The sequence below is a fragment of the Arvicola amphibius genome, chromosome 1, assembly GCF_903992535.2.
Source record: "Arvicola amphibius chromosome 1, mArvAmp1.2, whole genome shotgun sequence".
NCBI classification, from domain to species: Eukaryota; Metazoa; Chordata; class Mammalia; order Rodentia; family Cricetidae; genus Arvicola; species Arvicola amphibius.
In genome coordinates this window covers 148,776,038-148,799,374 of record NC_052047.1, presented here as the reverse complement: position 1 = coordinate 148,799,374, position 23,337 = coordinate 148,776,038, and the positions used below count along the sequence as shown (strand labels likewise).

Genomic DNA, 23,337 nt, shown 5'->3' with positions numbered 1-23,337 from the left:
CCCGTTTCACAAGTAAAGAAAGAGAAATTTACAGATGGCTCTGACAAGAGTTGAACTTGAACCAGACAACTGGTGCCAGAGTCTGGTTTAGTGGCTTGATCTTTCCTTTGAGGCCCCTGTTATCATTCCCGACATGGTCAGTAATCTCACCAGTTCTGGGACCGGAGGATGTAGCTCAGTTGATAGAGTGCTTGTCCAGCATGCTCTAAGTCCCTGGGTTCCATCCCCAGCACGGAATAAACCTAGCTAGCACGGTGAGGCACATCTGTAATTCCTACATTCAGGAGGAAGAGACAAAATCTGAAGTGCAAGGTTATTCTTGGATACATAGTGAATTTGAGCCTATACTACGTGGGTCTGAGGCCCAACCCTCCACCACCATGCGTCTGGCTGTTATGAGGCAACCATACAAGCAATCAACAAAGCAGTGTGCATAGGGTTGGCATCGTGCCTTAAGCACTGTGTTCCAGGGCTGCCAAGGGCCAGCGTCACAACCTAAAAACGGGGCAGAGGGTGGGGGACTCCAAGTGTAAAAATGCATATGGGAATAAACAAAAGGACCACAGCATGCTATGGAAGCCTCGGGTGCACTTGAGGAGGGATTGGAAAAGGGGGCTTTTATAACCAAAAGCAAATTCCCATAAACTGCTCGTATACAAAAATCTGCTGATCTTGGAGCAGGGAAGCAGGCATTATCCTCAGCTCATTGGTGGAGGAGCTGTTGCCTAGAGCATCTAGTCTGAATCTTTGCAGTTAAAGCTGTTAAAAATAAACCCAGGTGGTGGTGGCACTCGTCTTTAATCCCGGCACTTGGGAGGCTGAGGCAGGTGGGTCTCTCTGAGTTCAAGGCCAGCCTGGTTTACAAAGAAAGTTCTAGGGCAGCCAGGACCACACAGAAACCCGGTCTCAACCCCACCCCCACCCCCACCCCCACCCAGAGTAAGAATAAAAAAATAAATGTGCAGCCTATTGCTACTGCCCTTGCTTGCTCTCCAGAGACAGAGGGTAAGTCCCTGTTGCTGAAGACACCACACATTTCAGAAACATGACCCAGAGGCCCCTTGAAAGCCTCCTTCCTGAGGACCAGCTTTCATGGATACCAGGAGGATCCATGCAGGCTTCCAGGGAAGGAAGGAGGGAGGCAACCAACAGTCCTGTGATGCCTATGCACCGCATCAACAACAGCGTGGTATGATAACCTTAAGATGCAGTAGGGCCATCTCTAAGTAGTCTTAAGACCCACTGAACAAGAGGGAAACCATGCCTGGGGCTGGAAACTTAGCCAGCTCCTCAGGGCTAGAGAAGTCATGGGTCTTGGAAGAGACCCTACACCACCACTTCACTAAACCAACATAATCCCTAATAACAATCTAAATATTTGTTCTTTTTTTGTTTTTGTTTGTTTTGTTTTTCTAGACAGGGTTTCTCAGTAGCTTTGGAGGTTGGCCTGGAACTAGCTCTTGTAGACCAACCAGGCTGGCCTCAAACTCACAGAGACCCGCCTGCCTCTGCCTCCCGAGTGCTGGGATTAAAGGTGTGCGCCACCACCACCTGGCTAAATTGTTGTTCTTATACCCACAGATAAGTGTAGCCCTCAGCCCTCATCAAGGAAACTTCCCTTTGCAACAGAGACTATATTAGTATATAGAAAGTCATGTTAAATCAAAATGTAAAGTTGTGTAAAGATGTATCCCCAATACATTTACAAATAAATATCCCCAGTTCAGTTACAAAATACTTCCTGACCAGGGAACATTTTGGAAGAGGGGGGTGAAAATACTGTAAGAGCCAGAGGATCGGAAAATTTTCTGTGAGACTGTGTCGTCTAGTAACCTCAGAAACTATACCCATTGAGTCTCACCAACATGACTCCCCAAACACCAGCTGAACAAGGACAAGACTAACAGGCACATTAAAATGAATGGGGATGGGGCAGGGGATGGGGGCGGGGAGAGGGGGAGCCCACAAGGCCTCAGACCTACACAAAGAACTACAGGCAACTAAGGAAAGCTGAGAGTCTTCTCCAGGGAAGAGCATAGCAACTGGCTGTCTAATACCAAACTGTCAACCTTAAAAACACACCTATAAATAATGTTACTCAGCCAGGCGTGGTGGTTAGTCCCAGCACTTGGGAGGCAGAGGCAGGTGGTTCTCTGTGAATTTGAGGCCAACCTGGCCTATATAGCCAGTTTCAGGATAGCCAGAACTGTATAACAGAGAGACCCTGTCTCAAAAATAAACAACAAAACAAACAAAAAACAACAATACAGACTAAGCAAATTATATTTAGGAATATATATGTATATGCATATATAAATGTAATAATAATTAGTTATAAAGGATGAGTTTAAAAAAAAGAAGTGGTCCATAGGAGGGTTTGGAGAGAGGAAGGGAAATGGAGGAATGTAATTACATTATAATCTCAAAAATAAAGGAAATAAAAAGTAAGTACAATAAAGGTTTCATTATGACATCTTCAAAAAAGTGTAGAAAGCTAGGTTTGATAGTGCACACCTTTGATCCCAGCACTCAAGGGGCAGAGACAAGTGGATCTCTTTAAGTCTGAGGCCAGCATGGCCTACAGAGTGAGTTCTAGGACAGCCAGGGCAACATTGTGAGACACTGTCAGAGAGAGAGAGAGAGAGAGAGAGAGAGAGAGAGAGAGAGATACTGTTATTTTACAGAACTGGAAAGCTTTTAAACACCTGAAATGTGACGATCAGGGCTAGGGGATAGCTCAGTTGGTAAAGGGGTTACCATGGAAATATGAAGACCTAGTTTAATCCCCAGCTCTTGTCTGAAAAGCTAGGCATGGGCTGGTGGGGCAGAGAGAAGTGGATCACTGGCACACACACACACACACACACACACACACACGAGTGTATGCGTGTGTGAGTGCACTGTGCTCATGGAGGCCAAAGAACATTTTGTGGGAGCCAGGTCTGGGGATCCCACTTAGGTCATCAGATTTAACTGCTCAATCGTCTTACCATGCCACAAAGCAGACATTTCATAGATAGTTTGTTTTTTGTTGTTGTTAACTCCTTTGTTTTTTTAAGACAAGGTCTTGCCTTGCCCTCCAGACTGACCTCAGATTCATTATATAACCCAAACTGGTATTGAACTTGTGGCAATCCTCCTACCTCATCTTAATGAGTGCTCTGATTACAGGTGTGTACCACCACAACTGACTGACAAGGGAGATATTTTTTACCTCCTAGATAGTAAAGCTTTCAAAACTAAAAATTTTTAAAATTTTACCTTAACGTTGGGCATGGTTGTGTAAGCCTTTCATTCCAGTACTTGGGAGGCAGAGGCAGGAGGACTGCCATGAGTTGGAAGCCAGCCTGTAACAAGTTCTAGGCCACCCAGAGTCCTACCTTAAAGATAATTACACTTTCCCCCTCTAGGAATTAGAGACTTGCTCATGTTAAATACATGCATATGATTTTCAGAGCATTCTGTTTGGCTGAATTTGTTCAGTAACAAGGAACTAATTAAATAAAATATACACACAGAAGAATACTATATAGCTGTCAAAAGCGTGAAGCAGTGGGTTATGGAGAGAGTCCTAGGCAAGCCTGGGCCCCACAGTAAAAGAAAATGAAGCAGCTGTATTATATACAGGATACATTCTTATTTATGTGTCAGTGTGTATATATATATATATATATATATATCCTGAATACATATATTGAATATATATATATATTATCATTTACTTAAGAAGTAAAATGTGACCTTCAAACGTAACTCTTATACGGCCTGAAAGATTTTGTTGGGTATATATAGCTGTGAAGAACAAAGGGAATCGGATTTCAACATGAGAGACTAAAGAAAAAGTACATCAGAACAGGTATGAGTGTCTTCTTTTCCTAACCCCTCAGATTAAAGTCTGTTTGTGCTATGCTGTGGACTTTGCTCTGGAGCCCTGTCTGCAGCCTGGAAGCTGGGTCCTCTAGGCTGCGATAATGGAATGTGAGCAATGACATCCTGTACCTGTCATCCTACCTTCCCTTCCCTGGAACTGAGTGTAAAACAAGCAAACAAACAAAACCAAAAAACAAAAGAACAAAGCAACATACAGATTATAAATTTAACACCTTATGCATGCTCAACAAATATGTGCTAAACAACAAATATGATAACAATTGTTATCTACAACGAAGGAAATTGAGGATTGGCGGTAGGAAAGAAACTTACTTTTTGTATTATTATTATTATTATTATTATTATCATTTTTGAGACAGGTTTTCTCTGTGTACCGATCTTGGCTGTCCTGGAACTTGCTCTGTAGACCAGGCTGGCCTCAAACTTCCTAAGATTTGCCTGCCTCTGCCTCTCAAGTGCTGGGATTAAAAGCGTGCACTACCACTGCCTGACTAAATTTTATTATTTTTAATTGCATATGTATGTCTGTGTGAGTGAGTGTGTCTGTGTGCATATATGTAGGTGTCAGATGATGCCAGGGATGTCAGATGCTGCAGTTACAGGTGGTTGCAAGCTGCCTGATAGGGATGCCGGGAAGAGAACTTCAGTACTCTGGAAGAGCAGTGCATGTACTTAACCACTAGGCGGGCTCTCCAGCCCCAGAAACTTACTTTTCAGTATACATTTTGATATACAAGTGCTTTTATTAACAGATAAAAATCTAATTAAGAATATTTTAAGCTGGGTGGTGGTGACGCACGCCTTTAATCCCAGCACTTAGGAGGCAGTGGCAGGCAGATCTCTGTGAGTTCAAGGCCAGTCTGGTCTATCTACAGAGTTCCAGGACTGGCTCCATAATTCCTGAGAAACCATGTCTTGAAAAACAAAACAAAAAGAATGTTTTAAGAGTGCAGTTGTGGTGCACTCCTTTAATCCCAGCATTTGGGAGGCAGAGGCAGGTGGATCTCTAAGTTTGATGCCAGGGTAGTCTATAGAGTAAGTTCTAGCCAGAGATACACACAGAGAAATCCTGTCTCAAAAAACCAAAAAGAAAAAAAAATTAACTAAAAAAATAGGGAAAAAAATGCTTCAATCCTGCCAACAATATGCAAGCACCAGAAGTGACAACTGAGACTTAACTCCTCATTTGACAAGTACAAAGAAGTTAGGCAACTTGCCTTAATCCATACAGTCAGGATTTACATACATCTGTCAGTTTCAGAGCTATAGTGCTTAAGTATGTGCAGAATATTATTTTAAGATGTGTTACATCTGTTTATGCTCTGGAACATTTGTTTAATGATGTAAAGATGTGTTGCTTTTGTTTATGCTGCATTTGTTTAACTCTGTGAAACTGTGACTTTTTTCCTGTCTAAAACACCTGATGGTCTAATAAAGAGTTGAATGGCCAACAGCGAGGCAGGAGAAAGGATAGGCGAGTTGGCAGGCAGAGAGGATAAATATGGGAGCAATCTGGGAAGGAATAGAAGGTGCAAGATAGAACAAAGGAGGAAGACACCAGGGGCCAACCTCTCAGCCACCCAGCCAGCCATGGAGTCAGACTGAAAGTAATATATACAGAAGTAAGAAGAGGAGAAAACCCAGAGGCAAAAGGTAGTAGGGATAATTTAAGTTAAGAAAAACTGACAAGAAACAAGTAAAGCTAAGACCGGGCATTCATAAGTAAGAAAAAGACTCTGTGTGATTTATTTGGGAGCTGGGTGGTGGGCCCCCCAAGAGCCAAGAACCAAAAGAAAAAAAACAAAACTACTACAATAGTATTATGCTATTGAGCCTAAACAAAAGCTCTAATCAACTGGTTTAATATAGCAAGATAGTGACACTAAACTGGATTGTTTTAAAGATCACAACTGGCTCTGTCTGACTTTCTCTGTTATAATGATCCCCAAGGGACCATCTGATAAAGGATTTTGGTTGTATTGCAGCACAGCTGGCGTACATGGAACACCAGGTTTGGGGGAATCCTTTTATCTAGAATACTAAGATAAAGAATCTCAGTCCCTTGTAGAAATATCCACGGTTGTTCTAAAGCCATTGAGGGGTCATGTGAGTGTGTAGATGTTTGGGGGTGAGGAAGGGATTTTGAGGACACTTGGCTCTCTTAGCGGGCAATAGGAGTATTCCCAGGAGCTATTAAAGCCCGGCTGCTGTTCCTTGTGAACATGGACGATTGGTGGAAGGCTTTCTGGGCCCTGATCAGATTGCGAACCCGCCGCTGCTGCTGAAGCCAGTAGAGCATCTCCACTTTGTCCTGCTTCATCTTCTCTAGGTAGCGTCGCCCCTTAAAGGTCACTGGTTCCCCAAAGACTAACTCTATCTTTTCCAGCAAGGAAATCAAAGAAGACTCCATTAGATTCAGCTTTCTTTGGATATGGCTACGGCACCGATTTTCCTCCAGGAATCGACTTAGCACCAAATCAGGCTTTTGGAAGAACCGGTTGGGGTCAGAGGCTTGTCGTTCAAACCACTCCAGTCTCCCTAGCAACAACTCCCGCATCTGAATGGGCTTCAGGACCCGCTCCCAGGCCCTGATCAATGATGGTAGCTGCTGCAAGCGCGCATTGGAACTGTACTTAATGACCATGTCCAGTCGGTTTTGGTCAGGGACTTCCAACATGACCCACAGTCGTTCTAGACGCTGCTGCAGGCTTAGGATGTGGGTGTTCCCAAATCCTGAGCTGTCCTCTATCACTGAACTCCAATTCCACTCTCCTGGCACAAATTCTGGCTCTTCATCATCCAGCAGGGGAGGAGGGTGCTGAATCTCCAGGGACTCTTTGGCAGGGACCAGCGTCTCCACAGAAGACTCTTCATCATATATTTGGAAGACAACATGGAGGAAATCCGTCTCCTGAGTGGTGAGGTACTTTAAGTAGTCTTCCGCAGATACAGAGGTTTTCCACCAGTTCCTCCATACACTCCTGTTTGACCGCTTGTCCCAGCTTTTTCGCTTTTGGAATACTGTGACAGAAGGCACCTTCTCCAGGCACAACAGCTGAGTGCTTGTTCTCTTGGAGTAAAATCCGACCAGATTATGGTTGATGACTGGGCTATGTTTCTCTTGGTATATAAAAGCTGAGGACAGGTAGGTAGACCAATCTTTTTCTGCCGAGGGCTCGATCTGAGGTCCTTCATCAAAAGAGAAGTGACTAGTAGAGACTCGGCTCATCAACTCCTTGTATACCTCTTTGGTGCTATTGCCAACATGACGGTCAGCATCCATTTCTTCGATGGCTTTGCAGTCCAGTTCCCCAGTCAGGTGGTTGTATAGGACTCCAGCCCCCTCCACGTGGAAAGTGTCAGAAAAGTATCTGTCTGAGAGCTGCACAGTAGCCACTTGGACCACCACCTGATCGTGTAGCTTCAAAGTCATAGTCACTGGCTGTGGGTGAAGTGGAGTGATTCTTGAGAGGTGGAGATCCCACTGTCCAGAGGCTTCTTCTTCCTGTAGGCTCTTCAGCATTTTCTTCAAGTCCTCTATGTGGTGCTGGGCAGTCAGGCGCCTGGTAAGGACCCCGAGGAGGGGGGGCAGGCCCGATTCCAGCGGTGAGTAGTGAGCCCACTCCATTGTCAGGCTCTTTGTCATCTGTTTCAGATCCTCAGCCACCATGTCCCCAAACTGCAGTGGTTTACTCTCTGGAGCCAAGACCAGTGGGGTGAGGGGATGAGGGGAGAGAGGAGGGAGGCCCAACTCATCCGCCAGATTCCACCCTTCACGAAGACAGGGCATGGACTGGCCCCTCAGGAGCCTGGGATAGATTCGGGAAGTGGGGAAGGGGGGCATCTCACTACTGGGAGGAGAATGGCTAGGCAGTGGTACCGTCTGTGAGAAACTCACTTCAGCTTCTTTTTCCCTTTTCATGGAGGGCACCCAGAGAAGCCGCTTTCTACCCTTCAGCTGGGGGATGGATTTCAACTCCTTCACTGGATCCTGTTCGGGCTCTCTGGGGAAATCATATGGGCGGCTGAGTTGGACTAAGTAGTTCAGGTTGAGGCTAGAGCATGGCACTTGGTCCAAGCCGGTGCTGTGAGGCCAGGGGATTGGACAGGGTTTGAAAGTCCCAGGAGGACAGGCTGGGGGGCGCAGCTTGGATAAGCCTCTCTGGGTTTGCTCTAAATTCAGCAGGGTCTGAAAATCAGTCAACAGGGAGCGGTAGACATCAGGACTGGTGAGGAAGACTGTGCAATCCCTGGCAAGGTTAGCTGCCAACCGGCTGAGGGTGGCTGATTCTGTGAAGACCTTTCTAGTGGCCGGCAGGATCACCAGCAGGTGCAGATAGCGTATGAAGAGCTGCTCACTACAGATCAGTACGTAAGACTCCAGCCGCTTCCGCAGCTTCTGGTTGTTCTCATAGTTCAAAATAGGTTCTGTAGGAGGTTCCCGCCAGCTACACTTCAGCTCCTCTAGGATAACCTGGGTGAGACAGAGTCGATCCTCGGGAGTCACCCGCGCCGCCCGCCCGCTGGCTGCAAGTCGCTTTGATACCTGGCGGCACAGCGGCCCCACTTTTAGCTTCGCGAGTGGGATGGATTGCAAAGTCGAGACCTCCTGCAAGGAGCGATTCAGAGATTCTGGAGGCGGCTCCTTGCCGGGGAAGAGGGACAGTGGACTCAGCAACCGGTGGTAAATCGGCTTGAGGTCAGGCTCCTGATTCTGTGGCTCCATCTTTACGCAGGTGGACCCCTCTGAGCCTGTAGAGGACGCCAAATGGTTACTAAGGAAACCAGGGCGGATGGCATCAATGCGCCTGCGCAGCCGGTACACCTTCTGGATTGACTGTGGGCCTGGGCCTAGCATAAGCGCACGCGCCAAGGAGGTGGAGCAAAGGGTGGCTCCCCGAGGCTCCGCCCACCCCACAAAACTGAGCAGTGTTGGTCTCTGGACTTAAGTTGTTTTGCGGCCCAGGGCCTGGGTTGACTACATCCAGGATGGCTTCGGATTTCGGGGACGGTGGGACCATGTGCGCAGTGAGTGAAGGTTTCTTGTGGAGCCTCGCCTAGCTTCAGCCCTTGGGCGAGGGGCGGGGGGAGGGATCGTTATCTTGGGAAGCCTGGAAAGAGCAGTCTCCTGGGTAGGGGTGAAATCCCGGGGTTAGGACAGGTATGCCCCTCGCATTGTGGGTGTGGGAGGGTGAGACCACCATTCTGTAATGCCCAAGAGATAATGAAGAAGGAACACGAACAGAAGCCATGTGCGGTGGATGCCCAAGAGTCATCCTAGGGAAGGTGGTGAATCAGGGTAATGCCTGACGTGTACCTCTGCTCTGCTGCCCTTACAGCTGGAGTTTGCAGTGCAGATGACCTGTCAGAGCTGCGTGGACGCGGTGCACAAGACCCTGAAAGGAGTGGCAGGTAGGAGCAGAATAAACCTTTCTGGGATCAGCCCAGAGCTCTCTCTTCAGCAGTATACCTGTTGTTACGGATTCAGAAAGATATCTAGAGAACGAAAGGAAACTTCTCAGAGTCACAGAGACCCAAAGGCAGAGTCCAGCGTGCTGGTCTCAAAATTGGCTTGCCAAAACTGTACTAACTCTGCTCCTCCCGCCGCTGAGCTCAGGAGGTAGCCAGAGTGTGTAGCTCCTCCTATCGAGGGCGTTCTGGGGGAACATCTGAGGTCTTGCTTGGGAAACACCACCGTTCTGATAAAGCAAACAGCAGTCTTGGCCCAGCTTAGGGAGCTTATTTGCGGGTGACCTGGCACAACTGGAAAGATGGAAGGCAGAGTCGTCTTTAGGGCACGGAAACTGGCTTGAAAAAAAAAATCTGTTAAATGTTCATCCTACCTTTCAGCAGGTGTAGATTGGACACTGGGGGCTTCTTAGGAAAAACCTTTACCCCTATGCTCAGGCAAAGATTATACAAGCTTTGCCAAAAGAGCATTCACAGAATGCTTCCTTGGGAAGCCACTGTGGGAATGGGAAGGAAGGCGATTAGAAGGGTCTGAAGCCCGGTCGCTGGTTGGGGGCGGGGCAGTGTGTTTAGCAGTGAGACAGGCACTCCGGAGTTTGATCTGTTTGTATTCAAATGCCCTCTTTGCCACATACTAGCACAGTGGCTTCATGCTTGCTTTCTATGCCTCTGTTTCTGCAGTGTTTGAATGATATTCATAACTCAGAATTGCCATGAAGAATGAATTAGTTGATGCAAGTCTTGAGCATGTAGTGAGAGCCCAGTTAATCTCAGGGAACTGTGAGAGGGAAGGCTTACAGAGGAGAACTGGGGGAACTGGTTTTTTTGTTTTTGTTTTTGTTTTTGAGACAGCCCTGGCTGTCTTGACCAAGTTGGCCTTCAACTCACAGAGATCTGCTGTTTCTGCCTCCCTAGTCTGAGAAAGGTGTGTGCCACCACCACCCGGTCTGGAACCGAGTTTTTAATTTATCATTAGTGAATTCGTGTATGGTGTGCTTGTGGGAGGGGAGTTGTGCATGTGGAGGTCAGAGGACAACTTTGTGGATTTGTTCCCTGCTCCCAGCTGTCGGTCTTGTGCCAAAAATCAAAAATAGTTTACCTGCTGAGCTATCTGGCTGACCCTGGGGCAGCAGATTTTTTTCTTAAGGATTATTTTTATATTTTAATTTTGTTTTATTTTATATATATGTTTGTGTGTGTGTTTGCTTGCATGTATGCTGGGGTTAGGGAGATGGCTGAGCTGGTAAAAATGATGGCTGCATCAGTATGAGATTCCCAGCACCTGTATAAATGCCACACAGCCCACCTGCAGTCCCAGCACTCAGAAGGTAGAGATAGGGATCCCAGGCAAGCTGGCTAACTAGACTAACCAAATAACTGAGCTCTAGGTTCAAGCGACAGAACCTGCCTCACCATAAAAGATAGCAATCAAGGAAAACACATGGCCTCCATATATACCAACCAAGTATATGCCCCCATACTCGGGAACATGCATACACACATGCATGCATATGACACACATACACACACTAAAAAAAAATCACCTTCAATTTTATGTGGAAAGATACTAAAGCAGTGTTTTTTGTTTTTAAGATTTACTTATTTATTGTATATAGTGTTCTGACTGCATGTATGCCTGCATGCCAGAAGAGGGCACCAGATCTCATTGTAGATGGTTGTGAGCCACCACCTGGTTGCTGGGAATTGAACTCAAGGCCTCTGGAAAATCAGCTAGTGCTCTTAACCACTGAACCATCTCCAGCTCCAAAGCAGTGGTTCTTAATCCGTGGATTGCAACCCCTTGGGGGTTGGACAGCCCTCTTACAAGGGTTGCATATCAGATGTCCTGTATATCAGATATTTACATTATGATTCATAACAGTAGCAAAATTATAGTTATGAAGTAGTCACAAAAATAATTTTATGGTTGGGGTCACTACAACATGAGGAACTGTGTTAAAGGGTCTCAGCATCAGGAAGGTTGAGAACCACTATACTAAAGAGTCAACAAAGAAAACAAGGAATCCATAGATAGGGTTCTTGAGCAGACTAAGGAGAAGTGAGGTGTCTAGGATAAGTGCTGAGACCTGAATGTGTTTTGAACACACAGCAGATAAAGTTTTGTGATAGCCTGGCCTGATCATAGGGTGGATTCCCAGACCCCAGAACTCCCAGGAGAACCTGATACTGTGCTCCTGATGTGGGAGGGCCAGAAGGGAATGTGGCTTATCCCCCACTTAAATTCGCAAACTCTGTCTGAACCGGAAGAAGGCAGTGTCTCCAGCAGAGCGACAGTTCTGTTTGGCAGGTGACTCTTGGAGCATGGCTAGGCGAGGCTTTGGTAGGGCTCAGTGAGGAGAAAAGAGAGGCCACAGTTACTGTCCGGCAGATGTGAGGTTGGAGCTTCTCCCACTTGCCCCAGGGAGGAGAGTAAGGCTCTCTTGCCCAAGGCCTTGGGTTACACTCTCGCTCAGTGTGTTCCGTACACTGAAACTCTCCTGCCCAGCTATGAAGAAACCAAACTGGTTTCACCTCTCAGACCAGAAAGCATGGGTATCAGAAGTCTCTTTTTTTGGGTGCTGAAGAAACTCACTAAAGCCTTGAAATTGCTCTGTGTCCAACTAAAGTCCCACTTGTCTGTTTTCCCAGCGAGAATGCTTTGCAGGAAGTAGCAGGCCCTACTACATCTTGGAAAAGCTTTGACCAGAATGTGCTACTTTTAATGAAATGGCTCCTTCTCCATTAGATTTTCTCTTACTATCTCAAAACACACAAAGTAATCAGTGCTGGTGGATGGCTCAGCAGAAATGGGAGTTACGGTAGAAGGTGCACGTGTGGGTTGGGGAGTCCTAGGAAGCCTGGGCTAGGGCCCTTCGTAGGGTGAGTAGAAGGTTTGGGTTATTTGTTTTTGCTCTGTAGCTAAGCTGTCTGCACTGAGTTGCATTCTGCAGCCTACCTAATTTCAATAAATTGCTTCATTGTTCTGTGCCTTGATATCCTTATCTGTAAAACAGAGATCGGTTCCCAGGCTACTGTAAATATGAAATGAAGCAATGTAGGTAAAAACAACACCAAAAAAGGGCTTAATGGGCTGGAGGGATGACTCAGTGGGAAGAGCACTGGCTGCTCTTGCACAGGACCTGGATTCCATTTCTGACACCCACATGGTGGCTCACAGTGGTCTGTAACTCTACTTCCCAGGGATCCAATGTCCTCTTAGGGCCACTGCAGGTGCTGCATGCGAATGATGCACATACACTCATGTAGGTAAAGCCCTCATGTATATGATAAATAAATCTTCAATAAAAAAGAGACCTTAGTCCATGGTACGTGCGCAGTATCAGCTCTCAGGATGGAGCAGTGGTCTTCCCTAGTGTCAGCTCTCAGGATGGAGCTGTGGTCCTCTCTTTGTGTGAGAGGCCTTTGAGCTCCACTCCTCACATTACACATTACACGCAGGATTCACAAACATACCACACCAAGTTCTTACTAATAGAAAGGAGCTTCCAGGTTTACCTCTGGTCATATGAAGCTTTGCAGAGATGGGGATGGGAAAATGCTGTACCATCAGCATATGATGCCAGCCCTCTCCCTCTCCCTCTGCCAGGTGTCCAGAGTGTGGAAGTGCAACTGGAGAACCAAACGGTGTTGGTGCAGACCACTCTTCCCAGCCAGGAGGTGCAAGCGCTCCTGGAAAGCACAGGGAGGCAGGCTGTACTCAAGGGCATGGGCAGCAGCCAGTTACGTGAGTGATGCTTATAGACACCTGGCCTCTGGGGTTGGCGGGCTGGAGCAAGAACTGCTGTAATCTAAGCGCAGGAATCTCAGGATTGGGCCGGATTGGTTTTGGAGAGTTATGAAAGATATGTGAGATTCCTTCCCTGCCCTTTCTGAGCTGCCAAAAGGACAGGATGTTAATCCTATGGAACAAGATTAAAGACCATTACCCAAATTCTTTTAGTTGAATTAGCAAGCTTTATTTTCTGTTAGATAGGGCTATCTTCCTAAAGCAAGGTTTGAGAAAATAGCTTTGAACATAGGAAAAAGTAGGGCTTATGAAGCCCCCAAAATGGCAAGGCTAGGAGGGTTCTAAGGCTTGGGTAACTTGGCATAACATCTTACTTTCTCAGGGTGAAGGTCAGGGTGGAGGGTGTAGAACATGTCAGAATCCAGAAAATGGGTCGATACATGGTCAAACCCAAGTTTTATAGAAAACAAGAATGAACTTATTTTGACCTTCTAATAAGATGGCTTCTAATCTTAAGATGTAATCAGGCTGGTTCATCAGGGACTGGGTGAGATGGAAAAACAGTAAGCATTTCATACCTTGCAGAGAATCTGGGAGCAGCAGTAGCCATTCTGGAGGGTCGCAACGCCATACAGGGGGTGGTCCGCTTTCTACAGCTGACCTCTGAGCTCTGTCTGATTGAGGGAACTATTGACGGCCTGGAACCTGGGCTGCATGGATTCCATGTCCATCAGTTTGGGGATCTCACAAGGGATTGCAATAGGTAAGCCATCTGTAGCATCCCTGTAGCTACACATTTTCATTTTCTGTCCTCAAAAGTTCTCTGGTGGGGGCACGTATACACAGGCTCAGTGTACACATGAGGAAACTGAGGCCTAAAGAGGTTATAAGCAACATATGAAAGGCCTCAGAGGATTTGAGTCAAGATCTGAAATAGAGGGTACTCCTGGACACAGGGAAGGAAGAGGCCCTGTGTCTATCACTGTCTTCTGCAGTATGATAGGTATTTACTCTTCTGTGTCTCCTGAAGCAGAAACTCAAGGAAGGTATAATCCATGTGTTAATTTCTATTCTTTGCCCAAACCCTGGCGTTCAATCTGTTGAATTAATGAGGGACTGATAAAGGCTGTCAGAGAAGAGGGCCCAGACACTACTGTTTGGATACCTATTTGCTAATTTTCATCCTTAGCTGTGGGGACCATTTTAACCCTGATGGAGCATCTCATGGGGGCCCTCAGGACACTGATCGGGTAAGTGTAGGTTTGGGCTGGGTATGGGCATAGAGAGAATCCAGGGACTCAGAGGTAGGCAGGCAGTTCTTGGATCTTGGACTGTGATTGCTTTATGTGTGGATCTTTCCCTCTCATCTGATGTTGATCAGCTTAGTGACTTTATACTTCTTGTGATCAAGGTCTTTGGGATACAGTGCAGTAGGGTCCAGTGCCTGTCCTGAGGACGTCTAGAGGGGAAATCTATGGTTGTGTAGAAAGATACTCCTGACAGGGAGCCTTGGGGCTTCTTTCTTTTCCTCTCTTCTTCCTGCCCTGCCCCCCATCCCCTCCTCCCTTAGTCCTTTCCTTTCTTGTAGTGCTAGGCATGGAACCTAAGGCCACACACATGCTAGGCAAGCTGCTCTGCCATTGAGCTGCATTCCCAGTAACACTGGAATTTCATTTTCTACCATAGAATTCTTTTTCTGTCTTCAGGGAGTTTCCTGCCACCTTAGTGCTCTTTGTCTTAGCTGATTGCATCTGTACTGTTAATTTTTCCATTGTTTGGTTGAGCAGGAAGGTCATGGTGGAGAACAGTTCGCATCACAGTAGCTAGAAAATAGAGAAAAGGGTCACAGGAAGAGAAAGGCAAGATCCCACTGTAGTGATGGGCTGTGGGCAGGCTTCCAGCCGCCTGGCTCCCTGCCCCAAAATAATTACACGGAAACTGTATTCATTTAAAATACTGCCTGGCTCATTAGTTCCAGCCTCTTACTCACATCTTGACTAACCCATATCTAATAATCTTTGTAACACCACGAATGGTGTCTTACCGGAAAAGATTCAGCATGTCTGAATGGCTGGCTCCATCGCATCTAGCTCCCTGGTGGCTGGCTTCATCGCATCTCTCTCCCTGAGAGGCACAGCAGTCTGGCTCAGAGAGGAGAGGCGGGGCAACTGTCTGAGCCATCTACCTCACTTCCTTCTTCCTGTTCTGTCTACTCCACCCACCTATGTTCTAACCTATTAGGCCAAGCCGTTTCTTTATTAATTAACCAATGAAATCATCACATAGATAGAAGATACACCTACATCCCACCCTGAAGGACTTTTCTCTAGGGATCTATTTCCTCCAACCAAGCCTCACCTCCTACCTTCACCGTCTCCCAGTAATGCCAATATTGTGAATCCATCAAGGGATTAATCCACTGATTATGACAAGGTCCTCATGGTTTACACACCCAGAAGTGTGCTTTACATATTTCTTAGATGTTTGTCAGTCCGGTCAAATTTATAATCAAAATTAGCAAACATAAGAACATTGCTTTCTCCCTCGGAGATTTTCTGTTCCTTGGTGCTCTTCTGCACACCTCTTAGCACCTCCTTTCTTGGGGGAGTCCTCCTCCCTGTACTTGGAGACAAAGACATTGAGTTCTCAAGCCGGGCGGTGGTGGCGCACGCCTTTAATCCCAGCACTTGGGAGGCAGAGGCAGGCGGATCTCTGTGAGTTTGAGGCCAGCCTGGTCTACAAGAGCTAGTTCCAGGACAGGCTCTAAAAAAGCTGCAGAGAAACCCTGTCTCGAAAAACCAAAAAAAGAAGAAGAAGAAAAAAAAGACATTGAGTTCTCATTCCAGGGGCTGAAAACCCCGGTTCCTTCTTAGATCCTCTCAGGACTCCAGAATTCGTTTTAATTTTCTATCATTTTTGTTTGTTTGTTTAAGGTAGGGTCTTCTCCATTAGTCTCGTTGGGTCCTCCGTACTTTCTATGGCTAATTCTTGTCAACTAGTCACTGGCTCTGTCCCCTGACCCAAGGTTAATTTTATTAACACAGTCTCAGAGCTTCACAGTGATATCAAATATCCCAAAACATGACGCATCCCTAGTCGGCCTGGTATTCACTGCGTAGACTAGGTTAGAGTCACGCTTCCAGTGTGCTGCCTTCCTTTGCCTCCCAAATGCTAGGATTAAAGGTGTGTACCATGATGCACATCTCTGAAGATGAATTTTTGTTTTGTTCATATGTATATGTCTCCATATGTGTGGATAGCACATTGTGTATGGGTTCCTGTGGGGGCCAGAAGAGGGTGTTGAATCCCCTGGAGCTGGAATTACAGGTAACTGTAATTCAGTGCTGGGAACTGAACTTGGGTCTTCTGAAAGAACAGTAAGCACCCTTAACCCATCTCTCTAGCCCTAAAATTCTAAATATTTTCATACACTTTACTGGTTGAGCCCTCCTAATTAAAAATAAGCTAAACTCTTATCAGAGTCTTAGAATTTGTAACATCTAGATGTGGGATCTGCAACAGAAATACTCGACTTGTACCACAGTTCCATGGGGTTGGGATGGCCAGTTTGTACCATGATTCTACTGATTTTTGTGCTAAGAAGTTATGAACTGGCATCAAGACAAACAGCAGGGCACAGTGACTCATGCCTGTCATCTCAACATTTGAGAGGTAGAGAAAGGAAGACCAAAACTTCAAGGTCATCCTTGGTCACATAGAGTTTGAAACTAGCCAGTGACTAGTTGACAAGAATTAGCCACAGAAAGTATGGAGGACCCAGGGAGACGAATGGAGAAGACCCTCAGGAAAGAGTAGGGAGGGACTTAGAGATTCCAGGTCTTTTTGATCTGGGGAGTGTGGAGAGACAGTCTTGCTGGGTCTCTGGTCAAAAAAGAAAGGTCACTCCTCTGCTACTTCTCTGTTCTAGCAGATTTTTTTACCCCAACATCTGACTCCCAAGTCTTTATTGGTAATAGAACAACTTAGGTAAAAACATTTGGCGTCCAACACGTGGCACGAAATTACACAGCAGCTTCTGAAGCTGGCATTTCCCCCCCGATGCCCTGCAGCAGCCGTTTCTTGGGCAGCTTCTTTTGTCACTGCGCCTGCCCTCCCCAGGGTTGTGGGCGTCTCTCACCACAAGCAATTTAAGTTTGAATCTAGCCTGAGTTAAAGAAAATATTCTAGAATAAAACAAAATGAAACACCAGCACTAAAATCCATGGACATAAGACATGTTGGTCTAGAGCATTTCACAATATCTGTCTGTTTTGAATTCCTTTACTTTTTTCTTTCCTTTCTTTCTCTCTGTCTTGGTTCTTTCTTTCTTTCTTTCTTTCTTTCTTTCTTTCTTTTTCTTTCCTTCTTTCTTTTATTTTGAGGGGGGTTGTTTTTGGTTTTTTGAGACAAGGTTTCCCTGCGAAATAGTCTTGGCTGTCCTGAAACTCACTCTGTAGAGTAGGCTGGCCTCAAACTCACAGCGATCCACCTGCCTCTGACTCCTGAGTACTGGGATTAAAGATGTGTGCCCACCACCTGGCAGCCTGTGTGCTTCTTAAAGCATGCAACTCACTTTTGGACCTTTGATAGATAGCTCCATACTTTTCTAATGGTCAAAGTTCTTCCCCACTGCTCTGAGGTGGGATAGACTTGTTCTTTTGTCTATTTGCACAGTGCCATGCCTGTGCTCAATCTGTAAGTAATGTTGCCTTGAATTAAATGCCACTAATATTGGGGCATAAAGTGCTAAGCATTTGTTATCTCCCAGTTTCTCTGGGACAGAAACCTGGGTTTCTCTGGCTCAAAGTCTCTTGGCGCCTCAGTCATGGAGTTCAGCAGGGAAAGGATCTGCTGTCCTGATGGCTATCGGCAGTGGGCAGTGTTGTTGCTGGCCGGCCTTGGCTATTGGCCAGATATCAGTCTTGTGCCACATGAACTTCCCTAGATCAACTCACCATGCGACAGCTGGTGTCTCTCAGGACACGTGCATCAGAGAATGAGAGGGCATCCGACATGGACGTCAGATTCATGCTGTAAGCTAGTCCAGGAAATGATCCTCGATCCAGGCCACACAAAAGTGAGAAATCATAAAGAATGCAAATACAGGAAGGGGCATCCGTACAGCCTCTGACTCCTTGGGTTTTGAAGGAGGAGGAGGAGCTCTGCATGTAGACAAGGTGAGCCTGGGGGTGGCAGATCCAGCAGAGGAAACCATCTAAGTCATGACAGAGCAGAAATGTCCCTAAAAGACAAAGATAACCTTGGGACTAATATCCTTACCCTCAGACCCCACTTGGGACAGGGGATCAGAAGGGACTCAGGAAACAAAACCAAAGAGGATTATTCTAGGTGTAGTGACACTTGTTTGTAATCCCAGCATTTGGGAGGTAGACACAGGAAGATTGGGAATTTAAGGCAAGCCTTGGCTACATAGCAAGTTCAAGACTACTCAGGGATACATGTGACCCCGTCTCTAAAACAAAACAAAATGGGGTAAAGACATTTGTTGCTGATCCTGACAACCTGAGTTTGACCCCAGAAACCCACATGATGGAGAAAACTGTCTCCTATAAGTTGTCTTGCTTTGATGTGCAAAGGCACATGCATACATGTGCACGTGTGAGCGCGCGTGCACACACACACATACACACACACACACACACACACACACAAAGGTAAAAATAAAAAGCCAAAAAGTTATGAGTGTAGCCTATTTGTAGAGCATATACTTAGCATGTAAAAGACTCTAAAATTATTTGAATTTTGAACCATTTGAGCCATCTCTCCAGAAAATGAACTAAAAATGAGCAAGACTGGAGTGGTAAAGACCACACGGTATTCAGCAAGTTTCTCCTAGATGTCAGCAGCTGACTTGTCCAGATGGAATTAAAACTAGTGTGAGCAATTACATCCAAGCCTGGCTGTCTCTTGTATACCTGCTAACAGTCTCTCAGGTGCCTTCCCTTCTCACTTTCTAGTCCTTTCTACTATACCATGGGCTTCCTCCGATGCAGGAAGGAGCCTTGTCACACACTATGTAGAGACCCTTCTTGGTTCTTCAGGACCCAAAGTACAGGCTGGGCCCAGTATCCTGGGGTGACATTGAAGGCCTCTCTGTGACCAGTTCTTAGGGGAGGGAATTGAAAAGGCTGTTTTTCCCTGACCCCCTTGCAAGGTCATGCCTTCAGTCATACTGCCTGGCTTATTCAACCCCAGAAACAGCTGGCAAGGTCCTTGTTATCTTCCCCACCTTGAATTCTCTACTACTAACATCTTTAGCATAGGGCAATGTGACAAAAAATACCAGGTGCCAGCTGTTTCTCTAGATAAGATAAAGTAGAAGACAAATTTCAATTCTTTTTTTTCCTGAGGGGGTTTGTTTGTTTTTTGTTTTTTAAGATTTACATATTAATAAATACAGTGTTCTGTCTGCATGTTTGTCTGCAGGCCAGAAAAGGGTACCAGATCTCATTACAGATGGTTGTGAGCCACTATGTAGTTGCTAGGAATTGAACTCAGGACTTCTAGAAGAGCAGCCAGGGCACTTAACCTTGGAGTCATTTCTCCAGCCCTGTTTTGTTTTGTTTTGTTTGGTATAGTTTCCTCTATGTAGCCCTGGCTGTCCTGGAACTATCTGTGTAGACAAGGCTGGCCTCAAACTCACGGAGCTCTGTCTGCCTCCCAAATGCTGGAATGAAAGATGTGCGCCACTATGACTGGAGAAGTAACATTCTGCATTGCTTAGCAGTGAGACTGTGGGGACCAGCTCACTCCAGCTGAGGCATTTGTGTCTGCTCATGAATTAGGTTGGAAACGATTTCTTTGCTCAGACGTAGGTTTCTGTGCTCACTGCTTGGGTCCTGTCACTTCTGTGCTCACTGCTCAGTCAACCCCACATGCAGTATTTGTTGCCCTCATTCTGTTATGTAGTGGAGGCTCTTAAAAGTGGTGAGTATGGAAACTGGGCAGTGGTGGCTCACGCTTTCAATTCCAGCACTCTGGAGTCAGAGGCAGGCGGATCTTGGAGTTGAGGACAGCCTGGTCTACAGAGTGAGTTCCAGGACAGTCAGAGATACACAGAGAAATCCTGTCTTGAAAAACAAACAAATAAAAAGTGGGGAGTGTGTCCACTGCTCACTATGTCTGATAGGGTTCACTGAAACTGATACTTGCTTTTTTCACTAGACTGGCTGACTAGTAATGTGATGGTCAGAAAAACCAAACATAGCCATCTTAAGCCTTGGGGAATGGAGGCTTCTGGAGCAACTGGAGATAAAGAACAGGAACTTAGCTAATTGGGGACGGAAGCCAGGCTAGACAACAGGCTTGTAGGGAAAGAAATTGAGTCTAACAGGGAATGCTAGTTCTTTGCAGCATGGTGGCTTTTTGCCCAGAATTTCACTTCTAAGGTGGTGAGTGTCCAGGATCTTCTTTGAGTCCTTGCAGGGGATACCTACAAGAGGAAGTTAGAAGCTCGAGGAAATGGGATGAGGAATCAGATCCTGGGAAGGCAAAAGATACCGGTCATGACTGTGTAACTTTCTTTTGCCCATGGGGGTCTCATTCCAGCACCGGGGAGATCTAGGCAACATCCTGGCTGATGCTGATGGCCGAGCCACTTTCCGGCTAGAAGATAAACAGCTGAAGGTAAGATTTGAAGAATGTGGGGCCCCTCCTCAAAGGACAGTGGAGTTGAAACTCTCGTCTCCCTTCAAAGGTGTGGGATGTGATTGGCCGCAGCCTGGTTGTTGATGAGGGAGAAGATGACCTGGGCCAGGGGAACCATCCCTTATCCAAGATCACAGGGAACTCTGGGAAGAGGTGAGCTGTGCCACCCCCAGCTGGAGACATTCATGTGCCAGTAGGGCACATGGAGCCCTGAGGAGGTCTAGGGAAGGCCCATGCTGACCATACATCCTTCCACAGGTTGGCCTGTGGCATCATCGCACGCTCTGCTGGCCTTTTCCAGAACCCCAAGCAGATCTGCTCCTGTGATGGCCTTACTATCTGGGAGGAGCGAGGCCTGCCCATTGCTGGTGAAGGCCGAAAGGACTCAGTCCAGGCCCCTGCTCACCTCTGATCAGGGCCTCATCTCAGGTCATTTTGTCTTTCTAGCTGAACATCTACCTGCAGAGGGAACAGGGGACCTTGCTTGTGTAGACCTAGGAGAACTAATACAGGGCAGGTAGGGGTTGCTGTATCCTTAGCAAATTAAATTGTTATTTTCATATGGCACTTTGTGTATCTGTGTCTCTTAATGGGCTTGGTGAGTAGAGTCTCTCTGCTGACTGCAGCCGGAGCTACCCTACCCATTAGCTTTGATACCAAACTAACTTTAAATCCATATATGTATGTATGTATGTATGTATACACACACACACACACACACACACACACACACACACACACACACACACATATATATTTCTCATCTTCCTTGGAGTCATATGTCTGTGTGTGATCTCCCTAAGCCCCTCACTGTTATTGAATAGAATTAAAAGGATTCTTGACATAACCCGGGTCTGTGTCTCCAATAAACCTGGGATCTACCATTAGGGCGCTTTTCTCTGTGGATGGACCCATCATATGGGAATAGGGAAATTACAGTGGCCCTTTCCTCTCTTCCTTGTCAACTGAGTATCAGAAAAAAGTCAGAGGAATGAGGCAGATGACCAGAGAAAACCTAAGAGCTGCTGGAGTGTTCTCACCACCCTATAATCACCAAATCAGGTCACTGTGTGGTCAGCTGAGCCTGTCCTGGGATTCAAGAGGTACACCTATGTCCCCCTGCAATGCACGTCCCTTTTCCTTTAAAAACTTAATGTCTTGAGTTGTCTTCTTTTACTCTTTTGTGTTTCTTTATATGTGGTATGCATGGCTGTGTGCATGCATGTTTGTATGTGTGTGCACATGCTTGTGGAGAGAAGTTGACATCCTGTCAGTGTTCTGTTTCGCATGAGTCCATGGAAGAATTAAGGTCACTCCAAGATGTAGTGGAATTTCATTTGTATTTTATTTGTATTTTAATAAATAAAGCTTGCCTGAAGATCAGAGGGCACAACAGCCCCACTGGTCAGCCTTACAGACCAGGCAGTGGTAACATACACCTTTTATCCCAGTAGCTACACTAGTTGCCATAGAAACTGGGTGGTGCACACCTTTAATCCCAGCCCTAGAGAGGATTATAAAACAGGAGGAGACAACTCTCAGTTTTAGTGTCTTTTTGAGATTCCTGGAGGCAGAATCACTATTTCAGACTGAGGTTTGAGGTAAGAGCCAGTGGCTGGCTGCTTTGCTTTTTGGATCTTCAGATTGAACCCCAATTTCTGTCTCTGAGTTTATATTAATTGAGCTTCACCAAGATGAATTTTAACTTAGCAGAGCAGCAGGAAAGCCAGTGAACTGACTACCCATTGCTTCACAAAAACCTCCTTTTATTGTTACACAATTTACACCTCTTAGCAAGTCAATTTCTGAATACCAAAACCTCTTATCTGGAGTTGTTTGAAGGAACCATTTGCCCAAGCAAGCAACTCTCAGCTATGAGATATCTTGGTTTTCCAAGTCATCCTATCACTAAGTTTTGCAAAGGATCTGAATCCTTAGGAAGAACTCAGATAATAATCAAACACTTCAAACCAAGGGTAATAATCACAAAGGGCAAGAATTACAGAAGGCAGTTCAAAGCCTAGGTGCCAACATTCCCGAATTCAAGCCAGCCAGCAGTGCTCGTCAAGACCTCCTGCTGCAACATCCAGTGTCTTCCACCGTTATTTTCTACCTTAAATATTGAAGCAGAGTCTCTTACTTGAACCCAGAGTTTGCTTATTTGGCTATGCCGGTTTGCTCCACAAATCTATCTCTATCTCCCAAACATTTATATGGATTTTGGGGATCCAAATATAGCTCTTCAAGATTATATGGCAAGCCGTCTTTCCAGCCCCTTTTGCTCTTTTTTTAAAACAAGACTTATTTTTACTTATGTATTTTATGTATATGTGTGCTCTGTGTGCATGTTTGTCTGTACAGTGGAAGAGGACATTGGAATCCATTACAAATAGTTGTGAGCCTCAATGTGGGTGCTGGGGATTGAACTCAGGCTTTTTGGAAGAGCAACCAGTGTTCTTAACTGCTGAGCCATCTCTCCAGCCCCCTTTTTACTCTCTATTAATTTAATAATTCTTTTCATGAAATGTATGGCTTTTTATTTTGTTATAAAGAGGATCATG

The 23,337-nt window shown here is 46.0% G+C and overlaps 2 protein-coding genes across 2 annotated transcripts; one reads left to right on the top strand and one right to left on the bottom strand.

Annotated features, from left to right (window-relative positions):
- Positions 1–6,052: 6,052 nt before the first annotated feature.
- Ccdc87 (coiled-coil domain containing 87) lies at positions 6,053–8,617 on the bottom strand. Its single transcript, XM_038312318.1, has one exon. It carries the CDS (start codon positions 8,615–8,617, stop codon positions 6,053–6,055), a length of 2,565 nt encoding a protein of 854 aa, XP_038168246.1.
- Positions 8,618–8,786: 169 nt separating this feature from the next.
- On the top strand, positions 8,787–21,343 carry Ccs (copper chaperone for superoxide dismutase). The gene is made up of 8 exons (XM_038329075.1): positions 8,787–8,919; positions 9,231–9,303; positions 12,968–13,105; positions 13,694–13,871; positions 14,298–14,358; positions 20,678–20,755; positions 20,826–20,929; positions 21,035–21,343. Exons 1-8 carry the CDS (start codon positions 8,881–8,883, stop codon positions 21,186–21,188), a joined length of 825 nt encoding a protein of 274 aa, XP_038185003.1. The 5' UTR covers positions 8,787–8,880; the 3' UTR covers positions 21,189–21,343.
- Positions 21,344–23,337: the final 1,994 nt, after the last annotated feature.

Excerpts from the sequence above, each read along its gene's own strand:
- Ccdc87 (XM_038312318.1), bottom strand. The coding sequence starts at position 8,617 with ATGGAGCCACAGAATCAGGAGCCTGACCTCAAGCCGATTTACCACCGG.
- Ccs (XM_038329075.1), top strand. The coding sequence starts at position 8,881 with ATGGCTTCGGATTTCGGGGACGGTGGGACCATGTGCGCA. Across the intron at positions 20,756-20,825 it reads TAGAAGATAAACAGCTGAAG|GTGTGGGATGTGATTGGCCG; the intron begins GTAAGATTTGAA and ends CTCCCTTCAAAG. Across the intron at positions 20,930-21,034 it reads ACAGGGAACTCTGGGAAGAG|GTTGGCCTGTGGCATCATCG; the intron begins GTGAGCTGTGCC and ends ATCCTTCCACAG.